We start from the raw sequence: 18,980 nt of genomic DNA, 5'->3' as shown, positions 1-18,980 counted from the left end.
AGGGCGCGCAGCCGCCTTCCCGCCGCTCGCCGCCGCCATCGCGCTCTGTTCTCGCCGCTGTTCTCGCCGCTGCTCTCGCCCCCCGCCCGGCCGCCGCTCGCACCTCCGCCCGCCGCCACCATGTACGACGCGGACGAAGGTGAGACCTTCCCCCCCCCCCTTTTTTTTTTTTTTTTTTGCCCCCCCCCCACCTTTTTCTTCCGTCCGTCCTGGCAAGGCGGGCAGGGGCGGCGCGCGGGGCCCGCAGGAGCCGGAGGGATGCTACGGGCGCGCTGGGATCTTCCGTAGGAGCTGGGAGTGGGAGAATGGGCCGGTCGCGGTGGGCTCTTCGGCGGGAGCCGGACGGCCACAGAATTACAGAATCAATTAGGTTGGAAAAGACCTCTGAGATCGTCGAGTCCAACCTTTGACCTAACACCACCTTGCCTACTAGACCATAGCACTAAGTGCCACATCCAGTCTCTTCTTAAAAACCTCCAGGGACGGTGACTCCACCACCTCCCTGGGGAGCCCATTCCAGTGCCCGATCACTCTCTCTGTAAAGAACTTCTTCATGTCCAACCTAAACCTCCCCTGGCGCAGCTTAAGACCGTGCCCTCTTGCCTGGGAGAAGAGACCGACCCCCACCCGGCTACAACCTCCTTTCAGATAGTTGTAAAGAGTGATGAGGTCTCCCCTGAGTCCCCTCTTTTCCAGGCTGAACAGCCCCAGCTCCTTCAGCTGCTCCTCATAGGGCCTGTGCTCCGGTCCCTTCACCAGCCTCGTTGCCCTTCTCCGGACCTGCTCCAGCACCTCGATGTCCTTCCTAAACTGAGGGGCCCAGAACTGGGCACCGTACTCCAGATATGGCCTCACCAGTGCCAAGCAGAGGGAAAGAATCACTTTGCTGATCCTTCTGGGTTCAGTATTCCTGATACAGGCCAGGATGCCATTGGCCTTCTTGGCCTCGTGGGCACACTGCTGGCTCATGTTCAGCTTCCTGTTAATCAGAAGCTGTGGGTGCTGCTGGGGTGCCAGAGGGTCTCTCAGCTGGCCAGGAGGGACACTGAGGTGGTGATGGGAGCCTGGCTCACATGCTGTGCTTCTTTCCCCGCAGATATGCAGTATGATGAGGATGATGATGAAATCACGCCTGACCTGTGGCAAGAAGCCTGCTGGATTGTCATTAGGTGACTGACTAAAACTCACTGTTCTTTAACCCTTTGTTGCATGTGCTGTCGGCCTCACAGGTGGCGTCTGCTTTGCTGGGAACACATCCTGAGACCTGCAGGCTTGATTATGCTGAATTGTGTGTTGTAGCACGTTCAGAGCAGAAGGGCTTTAAGCAAAAACAGAAAGGTTTTCATGAGGGATGAAGAACCCCCGCTGATCCCTCGGCGGGGGGGACACTGTTTTCAATTAAGTAAGAGGTGGTTTTGGTTCCATATCAAGCACATGATTTTGTCCACTAATGGACACACAATTGTGATAGGACAGAAGGTGAGGTAACGTAGGTTCCCTGGCTCACTTCAGTTATACCTCACTGAAGTAGAGGAGCTTACTGGCAGGAGCTGATGCAGCAGACATGTTTAGTTAATCCCATCAAAAGTTAGGATGCAGGGCTTCAAATTTAGGCTTTGATTTTTACAGTTAGGTTTTGCTGGGTTGTAGTTAGGTGACCCAAAGGCTAAGGGAAATCTGGAGAAGGAGTGAAGCTGGCACAGGGGAGATCCAAGCCAGGAGAAGTTCTGAGAACTATTACTTGGACTTAGGGGCATGCTCTCAGTTTACTGCAGCTTGGAAAACTAGTTAAAGCAAAATAATTTATAGACGTGGTTGGTAAAACTTTATCTGAAGCTGCTTTCACTGAGGTTTGTCATCATAATTTAAGGTATACTGTGCGTGCAGTCATGGCCTAGCCAGGAGGTGGCAGCACATCTGTCACTTTGTAGCGTCTGTGTCTTCAAGCAGTGAGAGAATTGTTAAACGTTTTTGAAACATCTGTGTTTGAAACTCATGCCTTGGGATAAGTGAATGTGTTTGATTCTCTGCTGCATTTCATGGCTTTTTTAGGTTTTGTTATAAATCTTAAGCTTGTTGATGTGTGAAATATTTGAATTAAATTAAGATTTCTTGTTCATTAATGTACTTTTTTTGATTTTAGCTCCTACTTTGATGAAAAGGGTTTAGTCAGGCAACAGTTGGATTCTTTTGATGAGTTTATTCAGATGTCTGTGCAAAGAATTGTTGAAGATGCCCCACCAATTGATTTACAAGCTGAAGCCCAGCATGCCTCAGGAGAAGTGGAAGAGCCGGTAAGTGGAGAACCCCGGCAGAGATGATGTGTTTTTACAGTCAGAATCATTTTACATCGGATTTATTCAGGCCCTGTCTCAAGAGATGGAAGTACATCTGAATTATGCTGCTCATGCAGTCAATAGACAGAAGGATGAACTCTTTGGAGTCTGAGATATGTGGCTAAGTTGTCATACAATCAGGTATTTGACTGAGAAACATGTGCAAGAGCTTTGTTATCCGTGGAATTGAACTTCCCTGTTGTATAGAGTTACTGTGTCCTGCTGGTTGAGAAGTGACCAAAAACAATTGGCTTCTGATATTGTCAATTACTGTGCCAAACTGCATGGACAGAGACGTGGTAGAGCAAGTCAGGTAGCCAAAAGCAAGTTTTGGTTGGATTTTGATTTTCAGTAGCTTTAGCACGGCAAGAAAGGTTTATGGCTGAAATATTCTGTCAGCTTTCTTCAGCTGAAGTTAGGTCAGGGTTTTCAAAGGTTGCTACTAAGGGCCTCTCTTGAACAACCGAAATGGGTGTTTCTTCCATTACAAATAAGTGTATTCTTGTTTTCCAGCCCCGCTATCTGCTGAAGTTTGAACAAATCTATCTCTCCAAACCTACACATTGGGAAAGAGATGGAGCACCCTCACCAATGATGCCAAATGAAGCCAGACTGAGAAACCTTACGTAAGAACCAACTCTGGAGTGGATAAACACAAAAGAGAACTGCCTCTGCATTATTAATAGATAGTCTTTTTCAATATAGTAGTGCCTTGAAAATGTAATAATTACTCCTCTATTTAAAATTCCATGCCTAGTTTTTAAGTCCAGATGATGATTATGATGTGGTAATAACGTGTAATATAGCAGTGAGCAGTTGAATAACTACATTTACTATTCAAGGTTGTACAGAACGGTAATAACTGACAGATAACGCAGTGTTGTTTTTATTCTGTAGGTATTCAGCCCCCTTGTATGTGGATATAACTAAAACAGTCATTAAAGAAGGGGAGGATCAATTACAGACACAACATCAGAAAACCTTTATAGGAAAAATTCCTATTATGTTACGTTCGACGTACTGTTTGTTGAATGGCTTAACTGACCGTGATCTTTGTGAACTGAATGAATGCCCACTCGATCCTGGTGGCTACTTTATCATCAATGGATCAGAAAAGGTAAGGGGTTATACCTTGCATAGGTATCTTTACAGACACTGGAAGTTCTGTTGCTTGATTCCATATGATTTGCTAGGAGCAGAAGCACTCTTGTTCCAGTGTATCAGAGTTATGTGGGTGTTCCTGCTCTTGCAGAAAGATGGGCTTTTCATCCTCTGTTAAGACTTTCTCAAGCTACCTTTTCTTCTTCCCTGAGGCACGTTTCACATCTTCAGTTCTTCCCTTCTTCAGCTGCATGAAGTGTTTTGCATTGAAGGCCACTAAGTACTCTAGATATTTTCCTTTCCATTTCCAGCATTGCAGAGCAGCATGCACCTAAAGTGAGGCACTTCTTCACTCTGAGTGTCCTGCAGGTTGTTCACAGCTATTATAAAATTAGATTCTTCCCTCCATTGCTGTGGATGCAGCTTCAGCAAATCATATCCTCTTCATGCTAGTGCCTCACCAGTGAAACTTTCCATATTTTGTACCTGATACCTGAGTAAACACAGCAAAAGTATTAGAATTTTATTTTTCTTCTTGGGGAAGAAAAAGAAATCAGTCTTTGATTGTTATAGCTGGCATTTAAATTTAAATGCTTGTGTAGTACCTCGGCCTTGGAAAAACAGACAGTGAAATGCTTTCTTTATCAGTGTTGTGCCTAAAGCTAACAGAAATGTCTCAGCACAGCCAACAGATACGGTAAGTACATCACAGAGAACAGTGTTCCCTGAGTCTCTTGTTTTGGTTATTCTGTCTTAGCTAGCTGTATGTTTTGCTTAAATCTGAATTTTATAAAATGTAGAGTATAATCCAAACAAATCTGGCAGATTGACTTCATGCTGTGCAATGCTTTTACAGTTAAGGCACCTGAAGGAATAGTAGAAACACTGTGCTTGTTACTTTGAGCATGCTCTTTTGTCAGTTATTTACTAGTGTTTTTCTTTCTCACACAGGTTCTGATTGCTCAAGAGAAAATGGCTACAAACACAGTGTATGTGTTTGCAAAGAAAGATTCAAAGTATGCCTACACAGGAGAGTGCAGATCTTGTCTGGAAAATTCCTCTCGACCAACGAGTACTATATGGGTTAGCATGCTGGCCAGAGGTGGGCAGGTATGTCTGAGCAGTAATAACCCCCGCCCTGGGGCTTACCAGAGAGATTGTTTTAGGAGTTTTGTTACTGTCCTGTCTCTTTGTGTCATTTGCTTTTGGGATTCTGAGAAGAAATTTCTCCTGATGCTAAGTTGTAAAGAAGGTAAATTAAATGAAAATGTATTCTGTTTGTCATACGTTATGTCTTTATGGTAAATTATTTGAGGATTGGAATGAGGACTCAATTTCTGGCAGGCTTTAGGGCAAGGTTAAAAATAGTTTTATAATTACTGTACATGCGTTTTTAGAAAATCTAAACAAGCTGTGTCCTGTTTTTTGACAAAGGACAAAAATGGGAGCAGGGACCCTTTCTTTGCTGATAACCAATCTAGTATTTAGATGTATTTTTTAGCCCACATATAAATTCATATTTAACGTCTAAGTGTGCAGTCTGTGAGGGGAAATAAGTGCTACTTGTAAATTCTAAAGCAGAAGGTGTCTGTACTCATCAGTACTGTTGCACTGATGATGTGAAACTTTTCAAGAGTAGCTTTAATAGAAGCTTTACACTACTCTCACTCCTGGTGTCTGGAGCACTCTTGAGTGCCTCTGCATCCCACAGTGTTTCTTTCTGGAAATAGGGATCAGCTTCTTGAACGATCACTTGAACAGTGGGTTAGAAAAGCCGGGTTTAAGCTGACAGAAGGAACACTGAAGATGGATAGGATTGCTCTTGGCAAATAAACAGAGAGAGAGAAATGATGTGTATGGGTGAACAAGTAGAATTTACATTCCTTCGTATCAGCAAAAACCTTACAAGTTTTTGCAGACTTCTAAAGCTCTAAATATTTTAAAATACCAAGTCATAGCCAAGAGTAAGGTTTCAGAATAGCTCGTCAGTTGGCCTGCTGAGAAGTCGTGTTTTCCTGTGAAAATTGAATAAATACACTTACAATGTATTGTTCAAATCCAGAGAGATGTTTTTATTTAAAGGCATGTTCTTTTCCCCATCTTTCCAGGGTGCAAAGAAGAGTGCTATTGGCCAGCGCATTGTAGCAACTTTGCCATATATCAAACAAGAAGTCCCCATCATTATTGTCTTTCGTGCACTAGGCTTTGTGTCCGACAGGGACATTTTAGAGCACATCATATATGATTTTGAAGATCCAGAAATGATGGAAATGGTAATATATGTTAAATTATTTCTTGTCTTGATGACTGGTGATGTGTAGGTGTGGCTGATCATCACTTATAGCATTGTCCTTTTTCCATTTGTAGTTTGTTTCTTCATTATTTTTGTGGGTTGTCTATTAGAAATGTTATAAATTCTCTACCTAAACCTATTCTAATGAGTACTTCAAGTGAACAGAGTGCAATAGAAATTTCAAAGAGTTAATATGTATTTGGAGAGATAGGATCTTCTCCTGTGCCATTGACTTTACTTGTAAAATCTTGATTATACCTGAAACAGCAAGAGGCCTAGAATGTAGTCAAATGAGAACTGTTTTCTGATGTCTAAACTAGTTTTTATGTTCTTCCATTGTGCTTCATTACTGTTGCCAGAAAGACCTGGATCAGCAATTAGCAGATCCTGGCAAAAATGATTAGCAAACTACTATTGTAGTTACCTTCAACCCCAACAGACATTGGATGCTACAGGATTTTGCTGTAATTTTGTGCCTTAGGTTAAACCTTCTCTGGATGAAGCATTTGTCATTCAGGAGCAGAATGTTGCTCTTAACTTCATTGGCTCAAGAGGTGCAAAGCCAGGTGTCACCAAAGAGAAGAGAATCAAGTATGCTAAAGAAGTCCTGCAGAAAGAAATGCTCCCGCACGTTGGTGTCAGTGACTTCTGTGAAACCAAAAAGGCTTATTTCCTAGGGTATGTCAGAACTCTGTCTCATATCTGCACATGGACCCTGAATACATATTTTGTTCTCATATATGTATATGATTGGAAGAACACACTGAATGGAAGTTTGTTTTTAAGCTCGGTCTTCTGGATACTTGGTGACAAACTTTAGGGCACTGGTATATTTTTGAAGCTGACCAAATGCAAGTTCTGATAAAATAGGGGGGGGAAAAGGAAACAAAATGAGCCTTCAACACATTCTAGATCTTAAGTTAGATGTGATGATAGTGATAATGACTTTTTGTGTAGGCAAAATATAGAAATTGATAAGGTGATTGTGATGTAAAGTATTAGCACATCATCTTGATCACTGCTTATTGGTATGCAGATGAACTGTTCCATGAGGAGACTTGCCATTTTACACCTGATTGCAACTGCTTAAACAGAACCCATATTAAAGAACAAGACAGACTGTAATAGAAGAGGCATTTTAATCGTGATTTAAATATTGAGTTCTCTCTGTCCTCAGCTTGAACTTTCAGCAGGTCATTTACCTCTCAGGATGTGCTGAAGAGGGCTATTTTAGGACATCAGTATCCTAAAATTCTGGAATAGACAGTCTTTAAGAAAGAATTCACTGATTTATCTGTGAAAGCTTGTAATCTTTTTCTGAATGCCTGCTATCAGTTTAAAACATAAACTATCCTATTTGCTTAGGTATATGGTTCATAGATTGTTGCTGGCAGCACTGGGGAGAAGAGAGCTGGATGACAGAGATCATTATGGCAACAAAAGACTGGATCTTGCTGGGCCACTGTTGGCTTTCCTGTTCAGAGGGTAAGTATCACGTTTTCATAATTAATGATAGAGGCATTGCCAACTCTGTGCTTCTAAATCAATCGGACTAATTCTATTGTGTCCAAGAGCTGGTCTTAGACAACAAAGCCTGTATCTGACTATGACTTTTTCAGGGAGTGGTTGTTTCCTATCATAGTTGGTGGCTAGCATTGACTTGTTTTGGAGCGTATTTTGTTCATATTCACAAACAGGTTCATTTGTTTTATTCCCTTCTGCCCCCTTGCTAGTTACAAATTGCCTCTTTTCAAGAGATCAAGAACTTTTTTTTCCAAGTAGCACTGATTAGAGTGAATTGCTACAGCACTGTTTAATCATGTTTTTTGGTGTCTCTCTTCTACAGAATGTTTAAGAATTTGCTGAAGGAAGTGAGAATATATGCACAAAAGTTTATTGACAGAGGGAAAGATTTCAATTTGGAATTGGCAATTAAAACAAGAATTATTTCAGATGGTTTGAAGTATTCATTGGCAACTGGAAACTGGGGTGACCAGAAGAAAGCTCATCAGGCCAGAGCAGGAGTATCTCAGGTACAGTAGCTTTGTCAGGTTGATGTAAGAGAAGAACTATATCATGGAAGGGTTTAACATGGCTTGGCATCCATGCATGTTGTATGTTAAATAGAAACATTTTTGAAAGGAAACTTCCTTAGCTGACACAGATGAAGATCCAAATAGTTGGTTCAGATGTGTGGTTTAGGGTTTTTTTTGTCATAGTTTGGTTTTTTTATTCACTGCTAAACAGTTGGTTTAACTCTTCTAAAGACTTTTTTTTTGTGTGTTAGAGCATATGCTTGTGTGTCTGGTAAATTCCTAGATCCTAGAGGATCTTTTGGGAGGATGGATTTCTTTCCTGTAATTACTTCCAGTCCTTCACAGGTGGTTAAAGAAAATTGAGTGTCATAGAAAAGTTACATATTCCACAGCAAATGATGAGGAGCACTGACTTTAGTAGCAGTGTAGCGCTTAGTTGAGCCCCTTTTTCCTAAGGAAGAAAACAGGAAAGAGGTGTCAGTTTTTAAATGCCAGCACATTTTGTTGTCTAGAGCCGTGGTGGGATCATAATTTGGGGAAAGCAAAGTAAGGAAAGGGGCAAAGATGGCAGGTGTCTCTGGATGGAGTGTTGTTATTGTATGTGTATGAGGGCTTGTTTGCATTTTAAATATACTCGCACATTTCAGGCTGTAAAAATAGATTTTCTTACATTTTTGAGAAGCTTTGAGCAGACTCAGAAGAATGTAAATGCTGATTTGCTCCTAATAACTAAGTGACCCTAGCTTTTCAAAATTTGAAAAGGTGTCTGTGTTACTGTACTGGCAATCCCCCCGATGAAAATGCAGCTTCGAGAGTATTACTCGTTCAGTTACCTGAACAGAGTAAGCTATACAACAAAAAGCAGCACTCTGCTTGGATATAACTGTGTTCCTGCTGGGCCTTGCCATGGTGCTCTGGAAACTTTTTTTTTTAAAATTACAACACTAGTTAGGAGCTTGAGATTCTAAGGGTAAGTCTAAGATTAGTGGAAGTGAACTAAAAAGTGTAGCTAACAGAGCTATTTTAGTTCTTTTTAAGTACATCCTTTCTAGGGGGCACTGATTCTTTGTGCTAATGTACTGTCTGTCAACAACATACTTAAGAAGCTTTGACTAACTGCATTCCTTGCTATGTGCAGGTGTTAAACCGCCTGACTTTTGCATCTACGCTTTCCCACCTGAGACGCCTGAATTCTCCGATTGGGAGAGATGGGAAACTGGCAAAGCCTCGGCAGCTGCACAATACGCTGTGGGGAATGGTTTGCCCCGCTGAGACCCCAGAGGTAAGGAAAGCAGTATTTATGTCAGTACTGCCTTTTTCTGCTGGTCATTTTGTAGCCATGGCACTTGTGATGATCGTTTGCACTTTTTTTTAAAAGTGCTGACGTGAATATTTATCTTTATAGCTAACTCTGTGGCTGAATGGCAGAAATTAATGAAGTAACTGCCATGCTTTGTGTCCAGTTCCTTGAGGAGTTGAAGTTTAAGTTCTTGGATCTTTTGGGGGAAATCCGTTGATTTCAAAACACAAGTTAACTTTGTGTTTCTGCTAGGGTCATGCAGTAGGACTTGTGAAGAACTTAGCCCTGATGGCTTACATTTCTGTGGGGTCTCAGCCATCCCCAATTTTGGAATTCTTGGAAGAGTGGAGCATGGAAAACCTGGAAGAAATCTCTCCAGCGGCAATAGCTGAGTACGTGCAAATGAAACTGTTTAAATAGACTTAAGCTTTTTGTCCTGCACAACACTTCAAAGGTGTGGGGGGTTTTGGTGTGGTTTTTTTTAATTATTCTTTGTTTGATTTTCCCTCTTTCTAGTGCTACCAAGATCTTTGTTAATGGCTGCTGGGTAGGAATACACAAAGATCCAGAGCAGCTCATGAATACCCTAAGGAAGCTCCGTCGTCAGATGGACATCATTGTGTCAGAGGTATAAATTTTACATCTAGAGTTTGGGTGTCCTTTTAGACAAGAGAGGATAATGCCTTGATACTAGTTTGCAAGCTCCAAATAGCTTGCCAAATTATTTGCCAGTCTGTTTCTGAATATACTTCACATTGAGTTTTTGTTTTGATTTTGTTTTGTGTTTTGTTTGGGGAGTTTTTTGTGTTTAGTGCCTTTTGTTTGTTTGTTTTACTTACTTTATGTTGTATGTGATTTGTTTGTTTGTTGGGGTTTGGGGTTTTTTGGGGGGGGGAGTTGGTTGGTTGCTTTTAAAGAGGATCCAGTTTAAAATAAAACAGTAGAAAATAGTCTTCTGAAATGCTACTGTTGTAGGAGTGTTAACATTTCTTCTGTGCTGATGATAGTGCCTGTAAAACCTTTGCTTTAGGGAATTTAGTTACCCTATTTTGTGTTCTGTGATTCTGATTCCAAGCTGAGGCTTTGTACTCATGGGGTGCTGCTTTCTTGTACAGGTCTCGATGATCAGAGATATCCGTGAGCGAGAAATCCGCATCTATACCGATGCAGGCAGAATTTGTCGGCCCCTTTTAATCGTGGAGAAACAGAAGTTGCTGTTGAAGAAAAGGCATATTGACCAACTGAAGGAACGAGAGTATAACAATTACAGGTGAGATCCGTTCCTGAAATTCAACTGAATGTGTCATTTCCCATCTTGGAAGCTGCATGTTCCCTCAGGTTGGAGAGAGAAATGTTTACAGCTTTGTGCAGCACAAAGATGCTTTCTCTGCCTGGTAGTTTAATTTTTTTTAACTGCATTGAGGCAGTGGTAGTAATAATAAGCCAGGGAAGTCCTTGTTCTTGTTACTGCTGAAGAGACCCATTTTATCTGGTAGCTGAGTTATTGGTTATTCAGTTGGCAGGATCTTGTGGCCAGTGGTGTGGTAGAGTACATTGACACACTGGAAGAAGAGACTGTGATGCTGGCAATGACTCCAGATGACTTGCAAGAGAAAGGTGTGGCATATTGTTCAACATACACACACTGTGAGATTCACCCGTCCATGATCCTGGGAGTGTGTGCATCTATTATCCCTTTCCCTGATCACAACCAGGTCAGTGCACCTCTTCCAACATCCTGGTTTTTTAAATCTGATAGAAAACCCACAGGTGTGTGTAAAGAGCTTTATGTACATAATTGCTGGTCTTCTCTTGTCTGTCTAGTCTCCCAGGAACACGTACCAGTCTGCTATGGGTAAGCAGGCTATGGGAGTTTACATTACAAACTTCCATGTCCGTATGGATACGCTGGCACATGTGTTGTATTATCCCCAGAAGCCCCTTGTAACAACACGCTCCATGGAGTACTTGCGATTTAGAGAGTTACCAGCAGGTATGTTGTCAGTTAATGTTTGTTGAACAAAAATACTACTGTTTGTTTAGAAGATGTCACAAGTGTTATGTAGAATACCTGAGTATTTAGCAAATGTATGCGATTTAAAAAGTGTTAGCTTGTAGCTGGATACCTAGACTGCAGAAAACACATTGGTAGTGCTGCAGCTGAAACTACTTTACCTCTATAGTCTGCTAAAATCTAACTGGAAAAAAAAGCATTTTCTCTATTGGTGTTTGCTAGGTTTTTCACAAGGGGTCACTCTTGACTCTCTTTTCTACCCAAAGCTGGATTTGCTGATACTACGTGTTTTTGTGTGTGGGACATGGAGATTTTTATCTCAGAAAGCTGTAGAGAATACAGCTTATTTTGAGTTACAAATAATGTCTGAGTGGCATGTGTGGATCCTTTCAAAGTATTTGCTCTGCATATTATAGGTATCAACTCGATTGTAGCCATCGCATCATACACAGGCTATAACCAGGAAGACTCTGTCATTATGAACCGTTCTGCTGTTGACAGAGGCTTTTTCAGGTAAGCCTTAGTAAATTTTTTAACTGCCTGGAATTAAAAAAAAAAAGTATACTGAGTTGTCCAAAGGCTCATGAAAAGTTCATCTTTATGCTGGAAGACACCGTTCTCCAAATCTTTCCAACCTGAGAAGCTTTGTAATTTTTTTTTAATGAGGATGGAGGGAGCAGCACAATGAAAACAGTGAGTGCGTATCTTAGCAAACAAAACACAGTAAGGAGTGGTTCATCTTTTGTGCAATGTCCCAGCTATTCCCTTTTGGTATTTTTTGTTTACTGCCCCAAAAAGAAGCCTTTATAAATTGAACATTTCCTACTGCAGCTCCAGTTGTACTGTGAGTGGCACTGCAAGGTAGCAGTAGAAGCCTAAAAAAACCTTGCAAAATGGCATGTATAAGGAAGAAAGTAATATGAGAATGATGTGCTGAAGATGTGAATAATAAGAATAATAACTACTTCTGAGATGTCAAGCAAGTCTGAAAGTCTCTGCAGTTCATCAAAAATTACCATGTTATCTAGAGATGCAGTATCTTAAAAGTAACCGTCATAATACCATCAGAAACTTTTGTTAGTTCATTGGGCGGGGTGTTCTGTTTTTGTTTTCCCCTCTTCATTGATGGTCAGGTTAACAGGAAATTAGAGGAAAGCTTTGTGGCATATGCTCATTATTTGGTTCTGGTTGTCATTAATAATAGTAGCCATAATGTGTGATTAAAACATAATCATAGTGAAATTCAGATTTACAGATATGGGGAAATGATGCTGGCTTCACTGGAGAAGACTTTGTAACTTTGTTTCAGATCTGTGTTCTATCGCTCATACAAAGAGCAGGAGTCTAAAAAAGGGTATGACCAAGAGGAAGTTTTTGAAAAGCCTACGCGTGAAACTTGCCAAGGTAAGATACAGGAGTGTGTGAAGACTGAGCTTTTAAATTTAAGTTTTTGTGGGCAAGGCTGTTAATGTTGTTGAACTGATTCAGTCTCCATTTTGGGACATAAAAGATAGCAGAGAAGTCTGTATTCATTGTTATTAATACACCAGTTGAGATATTTGTGTAAAATTAGATCTTTTTGCTGTTGTCTGAAGTTGCAAGCAGACTTTTTGAATTTCTACAGAACAACAGAGTCAATATATTGAAAAATTTGGGAGTCTACTTTCTTTTTTTCTTTTTTACCTCAAGGTATGAGACACGCAATCTATGACAAACTTGATGATGATGGTTTGATAGCACCTGGGGTACGTGTGTCTGGGGATGATGTCATCATTGGCAAAACAGTAACGCTGCCAGAGAACGAAGATGAACTGGAAAGCACAAACAGACGCTTCACAAAGAGAGACTGCAGCACTTTCCTGCGAACTAGTGAGACTGGCATTGTAGATCAGGTCATGGTAACCCTTAACCAGGAAGGATACAAGTTCTGCAAGATTCGGGTGAGCATTAATGTGTGTGCTTTCTACTTTTAATAATCTCTGTTGTGTATTTAAGTTACCAGTTGAATGTTTCCCTCTGGCTTACAGGTGCGCTCTGTAAGAATTCCACAAATTGGAGATAAGTTTGCTAGCAGACATGGTCAGAAGGGAACCTGTGGTATCCAGTATAGGCAAGAGGTAGTAATTTTTTTTTCCTTCTTAACATTTTACCTGTGCCATTCTTAGCATTTGAACTGCCTTAAGTGAATTGTCTGTGGAATATCTACTCATATCTGTGTTGACTTAAATTTAGCTAAAATATTTTTAGAAGGGGACACAGCTCCTTCTTACATGATACTTAAATGCCTTTGAAACACTTTCAAAGATTTAATTTGGATCCAGGCATCTACTTTTCCTAAACATGATATTCTGGGAAGGATTGACTGTCTGTTTCCCTGCTCTAGGATATGCCCTTCACCTGTGAAGGCATCACACCTGATATCATTATCAACCCCCATGCCATCCCTTCCCGTATGACCATTGGTCACTTGATTGAGTGTCTTCAGGGCAAGGTAAGAAAAATCTTCTATACTGAATGTCTGAGCAATATGAATTAAAATTTGGGGGAGGGGCTTTTGTTTGTTTGGGGGTTTTTTTGTAAAGGTAAGTACTGCCTAGTAGGTGTTACTTCACTGAAAAATAAGGATTGTTCTGCAGTTACTTGATAGCAAAAGCAGGTTTCTTGAGGAAGACCTACAGTCCTGTAAATTTTGTCCATCAAGTCAGACACCACAGTGTGCTCTGTCATCTATTACTTTTGTTCAGACATTTCCCTGACCTAGAAAAAGGAGTAGCAAATTTGTAGATACTGTGTATTAAGTTGTGTAGCTGATAAACAAAGCAAGGTAGGTTACTATGTTGGGCATGGAGCCTCAAATTCAAGCATTAAGTGTTGAACTGTTTGAAACAGCTTAATATGGTATAACCAGTCCTTCAGAAACGTGACAAACTTTTGCAAATCTCTTCTCTGTAGGTATCTGCAAACAAGGGAGAAATTGGTGATGCTACACCTTTTAATGATGCTGTCAATGTGCAGAAGATTTCCAATCTTTTATCAGATTATGGCTATCATCTAAGAGGAAACGAGGTATAACCAAAATATCAGTTCACTGTAATCTTTTTAATACACATTTGATGGATAGTAAGGCTTATGATTCAGTGACTGCATTGACTTCTTCAGGTCCTCTACAATGGCTTCACTGGTCGAAAAATCACATCACAGATCTTTATTGGTCCTACTTATTACCAGCGACTGAAGCACATGGTAGATGACAAAATCCATTCTCGTGCAAGAGGGCCCATCCAGATACTGAACAGACAGCCCATGGAAGGTAGATCTCGGTAAGGATGTGTGTTAGTCTCTATATGGGGTTTTCTTTTTCTGTCGAGTTTTTAGCCCTGAACTAAAGTTGCTTCAGCTTCGCAGCTAGAACTTCATTAGCTCACCCCAATTAGCCACCCATTTTTCATGTATTTGGCTTAAGATCAAGTGTTGGGTGCAGCATCAAGGCTTTGGTAGCAGGAGGTGCTGCTGGGCTGGCCTCTCTGAGAAAGGACCAGGGGTTGCCCTGTGCTGGCCACAGCCACTTCCAGCTGGCTCTGACCAGCCAAAGCCTGTCAGCGGTGCTGGTGGCACCTCTGTGGGAATGTATTTAAGAAAGGGTAAAAAATGCTGTGCAGCAGCTGTGAGGGAGAGAAGGGAAAAAATGCAAAAGGAACTGCCCTGCAGCCCATGGAAAGCCCACGCTGGAGCAGGCTCCTGGCAGGAGGTATATGATCCGTGGGGGATCCATACTGCAGCAATCTGTTCCTGAAAGATTGTACCCTGTGGGATAGGCCCATGCTGGAACAATGTGTGAAGGACTATCCCACGGGAGGGACCACATGCTGTGGCAGGGAAAAAGCGTGAGGAGGAAGGAGCAGCTGAGAGGAACTGTTATGCACTGACTGCAGCCCCCATTCTCCCTGCGGCCATGGGGAGGGGAGGAAGGAGTTTGGAATGAAGAAATGAAGTTGAGCCTGGGAAGAACGCTGGGGAGATGAATTTTTAGTTTTGTCTTCATTTCTCATCATGCTACTCCATTCTTAATGGGCGATAAATTAATTTTCCCCATGCTGAGTCTGTTTTGCCTGTGACAGTAATTGATCAGCTGTATCCCTGGGTTTACCTCCACTCATGAGCTTTTCCGTCTTATTTTCTCCCCGTGTCCTCTCGACCTGGGGGGAGTCAGAGAGATGCTTGGCGGGCATCTAGCAGACAGCCAAAGTTAAACTCACCACAGATAAGTAGAGGATGACTTAATTGTATACTTCATTTTGCTGTGTGGTTGTGCTGTGGCTGTCAGCCACCTGCTGTAGAAATGCTCAGCAGCAGTTAAAAATTATTGTGTTCAAATTCTCCCTAACAGTTTATTCTGAGGTGTTAGAGGAAAATTAATGCACAGCTTTCCTCCTGCCTTGCAATACTGCTGTTGTGTTTCTGGTAAGATACTTGTTCTGCCAACAAAAAATGATTATTTTGCCGATGAGCAGAAAAGTTAAGTGGGTTTTTTTTATTCTTTTCAGTGATGGTGGCCTTCGCTTTGGAGAAATGGAACGGGATTGCCAGATTGCTCATGGAGCGGCCCAGTTCTTGAGAGAAAGACTGTTTGAAGCTTCAGACCCATACCAAGTCCATGTGTGTAACCTCTGTGGAATCATGGCGATTGCAAACACCAGGACTCACACCTATGAGTGCCGGGGATGCCGCAATAAAACTCAGGTACGTGCAGTTTGCATCAGCCAGTGTTTCTCTTTGTGGGCAAGAGGAAATGCCACTCCAGTGAACAGGAGGATAGGGAAGTAAATATTTAAAGAAGCACCAGAACAATTGCTATTTTAGTTTCATAACTGTTTTAAGTGTTTATAGTGACCTAGTTAATTTGGATGCTTCCTTATTAACTTCAGAGTGTTGGCTTGGCAGGAAATGCTGCTCAAGTATTGTACAGTGCAGAGTTTTCAGAAACTTTAAACGCTTGAGAGCTTATTTTTAGAAGTAAAACTCAGAATCACAGGAATTTAAGAGCCATCGCCCTTGTGACTGTCCCATGAAGATATTTATGCTTGCAGAGCTGGGTCCCCATGGGAGGCCTTTTGTGTTGCACTTTGGTGGGTTTTTTTTAATTAATAAAAGCCCTGCAGTGTGTGCTTGGTTACAGCACCATGTCAAGGAAGGGTGGTAGCAGAGATAAAAAGAGTTGCCTTGAACAGGCTTGTTGTTGTGCCAGGGACTGACTGCTGCCCCTCCAGCAGTGGCACCGGAGTTAGAAATCGATGTGTGCCGGAAATCTTAACTGCACTTACTGCACATCAGGCACACTTGGCTGTGCACACGTTCCTGTGTTAAATGGCTCTTGTTTAGGATCAGATCCCTTGGTTGCAGGTTTTATGTTAAAAATGTGTTCTGGATAGCTGCTGTTGTAGCCTCTACAGACAGTCTCAGGCTTCCTTCTTGCTTTGGTACTGTCTGTGAGCAATTCTTGTTAAATGCTCTCATGCACGACTTCAGACTCGCTTTTGAGCCAAAAACTTGATGAGTTATTTGTTTAGAGGATGGTGGAAGTTGATGCTTTAGGAGTGCTTATCACAAGACTTTTGAAATCTCTTTCCAGATATCTTTGGTTCGAATGCCCTATGCCTGCAAACTCCTCTTCCAAGAACTGATGTCTATGAGTATTGCACCTCGTATGATGAGTGTTTAGCCTTTCAAAGGGCTTTCTTTTTTTTTTTAATTATGAGACTGAAGTTCTCGGGTTTAGTTTCATTTTATGTACGTTGCATTCAAAATACAGTTTTACTCATCTGCTGTGTGCTGTTCAAAAGTATGTTTATTTTCTGTAAATAGAATTAAAATTTGTAATCAAACTTGTGAATCTCTTTATTTGTGCATCTGTGAAAAAAGTGTGCAAGCAAATTGGGAGTCAAAGAATAAGGGAGTTAAGAGGGAACGATTAGTCAGCTAGAAAAAGCCAGAGCTTGCAGCTTTCCAAAATACTAATTTAAAACTGCGTAAGTGAAAGTCCTCACATCACAGCTCTGCACCATCATCTGTGGAAAAACAGAAACATGTTACAGTCTGTACTGTTCCAAGAGGGAATATTGCAACTTTGGCAGTAGCTTTGTGCTCTTTTAGCTGAGGGTGAGACCTGATCCCTTCTTCCTTCCTTCTTTCCTTCCCTCCCTGCTGCAGGAGGATGATAATAAATGCATTTTTCTGTGCTGAGATCACCTGGACATGGAACACAGACTCTCAGTGTGTAGCTATGACGTCTGACAGTCTGTTCCATTAACCTTATCAATTTCCTTTAAGCTGGCAGCCTGCACTTATCGCCTGGCTCCAGCGTGCTGACTAGAGAGCTTTCCTACAGCTGAAAAGAAACAGCTGTAACACATGGATGTTGTGTGTAAGAAATAAACTATGAGGCAATATGCATGGTACTGCAGCCTCACAGTGGTTACTGTGAGAGGGGGAGTGAACATTTTCTGTTCTGGGGTATAAGTGTGCTGTTTGTGGCTCAATTTCATTCACATCCATAACTAAAGTGCTTGAAAAGGGATTAGAGACTAGCTAAAAACCATTAGCAGAGTTCTTATGCATGATATTTGGATTCATTTTAAGCTCTTAATTCAATGGCAAGTGCTGTTAATATTCTCCTAAGGGCAGTATTTCAGCTGTTCACAGACACAAGGATACAGAAAGTCACGACTGTATAGTTTGGATAAAGCTGCTGGGATTAAAACTAAGGATTATGTCCAAAACTGGATTTGGGCAGCACAGTATTCTCTACATGGATGCTTGGTTCCCAGTGCCTCTGCTTCTAGCATGGTTGCAGTTACTGTCCCAGCTATCCAGATTTATTCCTAAGCGTATGTGAATGTGATAGTGATCCATCCTCTCTGCAGCTGGAATGAGGGTGGTTGTTTTGCCATCAGCTTTGCACACAGCCTGGCAAAGAGGACCTGCTGTGGCATATCTGTACCGTCCAAGGTTTGACACCCCAGAATGCAGAGAATATGGCAGGTGTTGGGGTGTTTCCAGGATGGTGGAGGTGCAGGGACTTGGCAGGAATTTAAGTGCTTGAAGTTCTCCCTCTGCTTTAGGGCTGCTTGTGCCAATACTGCTTCCAGGAGAAATGGGCAGGTTTGGAAGTGTCCAGAGAACACAGACAATATAAATAGGGCTGGAAAACCACTGAAAGTGGCTCTGCAAGAAACCCAGAAGGTATTTTTTAATTTTAATTTGGTATGTTTAATCTCCAGTACTTTACTGCACTTGGCAGTGTTCTCTCCCTTGAGAACTCTAGGAGCTAAGATTTGCTGGGAATGTTTGGCCAAACACAAAAAACTGTGTGTTAAAACTGCTATTTTTAGGGGGGGGTTGGGTTGGTTTGTTTGTGTTTCTTTAGAAAGCATTAAACAGAGGTGGTCCATTTGTATCAAGTAACGGTAAACTGTTTGGGGAGAGAGCTGCTGAGTATTCAGCCACACTTACCAACCTTTGGTCAGAGCTATTTCATGCAGAGTTTCCACAACGTGGATTTTTGCAGAAGCTGTTGCCTCTCCTTTGGCATTTGACGCATGGCACTCATATTCCCCAGCATCCTCTTTGCTCAGAGGGGATATCTAGGGGAAGAAACACACCCCCAGCCCTCCAATGAGCATCCCATGCATGGGGAGAGGTGATTTTGTTTTAAGGTATCTTATGTAACTTGATAATTGCTTGAGACATGATGAGATGAACAGAGTGCATGAAGGGGTTCACCCTTAGCAACCATGCTGACTCCTTGCATTCTGTCAGCTCTAAACAGTCTGGTTCAGATTGTGGTGGGTCTCCTCAGTGGGGTTTGAGACAAGCACCCACTCCTGTGGGTGAGCCTAGCTTT

General features: G+C 41.8%; 2 protein-coding genes across 3 annotated transcripts in view; one reads left to right on the top strand and one right to left on the bottom strand.

Moving 5' to 3' along the window:
• The first annotated feature begins 60 nt into the window (after positions 1–60).
• On the top strand, positions 61–16,966 carry POLR2B (RNA polymerase II subunit B). Its single transcript, XM_027731772.2, has 25 exons — positions 61–139; positions 1,097–1,169; positions 2,144–2,294; positions 2,850–2,962; positions 3,234–3,453; positions 4,389–4,547; positions 5,546–5,710; positions 6,212–6,408; positions 7,096–7,215; positions 7,577–7,763; positions 8,905–9,048; positions 9,319–9,458; positions 9,583–9,694; positions 10,182–10,336; positions 10,583–10,781; positions 10,891–11,059; positions 11,497–11,593; positions 12,390–12,484; positions 12,770–13,020; positions 13,108–13,197; positions 13,464–13,571; positions 14,033–14,146; positions 14,240–14,400; positions 15,625–15,820; positions 16,710–16,966. The coding sequence occupies exons 1-25, from the start codon at positions 121–123 to the stop codon at positions 16,797–16,799; spliced, it is 3,525 nt and encodes a 1,174-aa protein (XP_027587573.1). The 5' UTR covers positions 61–120; the 3' UTR covers positions 16,800–16,966.
• Positions 16,904–18,980, bottom strand: part of IGFBP7 (insulin like growth factor binding protein 7) — a 17,012-nt gene continuing 14,935 nt past the window's right edge. The window contains exons 4-5 of one of the 2 annotated variants that reach the window (XM_027731777.2): positions 18,590–18,720; positions 16,904–17,145 (exon numbers count right to left, since the gene is read on the bottom strand). In XM_027731777.2, coding sequence (XP_027587578.1) covers position 17,145; positions 18,590–18,720 — 132 coding nt within the window. In that variant the 3' untranslated portion in view covers positions 16,904–17,144. The remainder of the gene's footprint in view (positions 17,146–18,589; positions 18,721–18,980) is intronic. The other variant, XM_027731776.2, reaches the window with a different exon arrangement.

The sequence above is a fragment of the Pipra filicauda genome, unplaced genomic scaffold (genome assembly GCF_003945595.2).
Source record: "Pipra filicauda isolate LSUMZ 115617 unplaced genomic scaffold, ASM394559v2 scaffold252_size1811890_pilon, whole genome shotgun sequence".
In the NCBI taxonomy this organism is placed as follows: domain Eukaryota; kingdom Metazoa; phylum Chordata; class Aves; order Passeriformes; family Pipridae; genus Pipra; species Pipra filicauda.
The sequence above is the reverse complement of the archived record's forward strand: the minus strand, read 5'-3'. Positions and strand labels throughout refer to the sequence as shown.

Coding starts and splice junctions, on each gene's coding strand:
- POLR2B (XM_027731772.2), top strand. Junction 3,454..4,388: donor TCATCAATGGATCAGAAAAG/GTAAGGGGTTAT, acceptor TTTCTCACACAG/GTTCTGATTGCTCAAGAGAA. Junction 7,764..8,904: donor CCAGAGCAGGAGTATCTCAG/GTACAGTAGCTT, acceptor TGCTATGTGCAG/GTGTTAAACCGCCTGACTTT.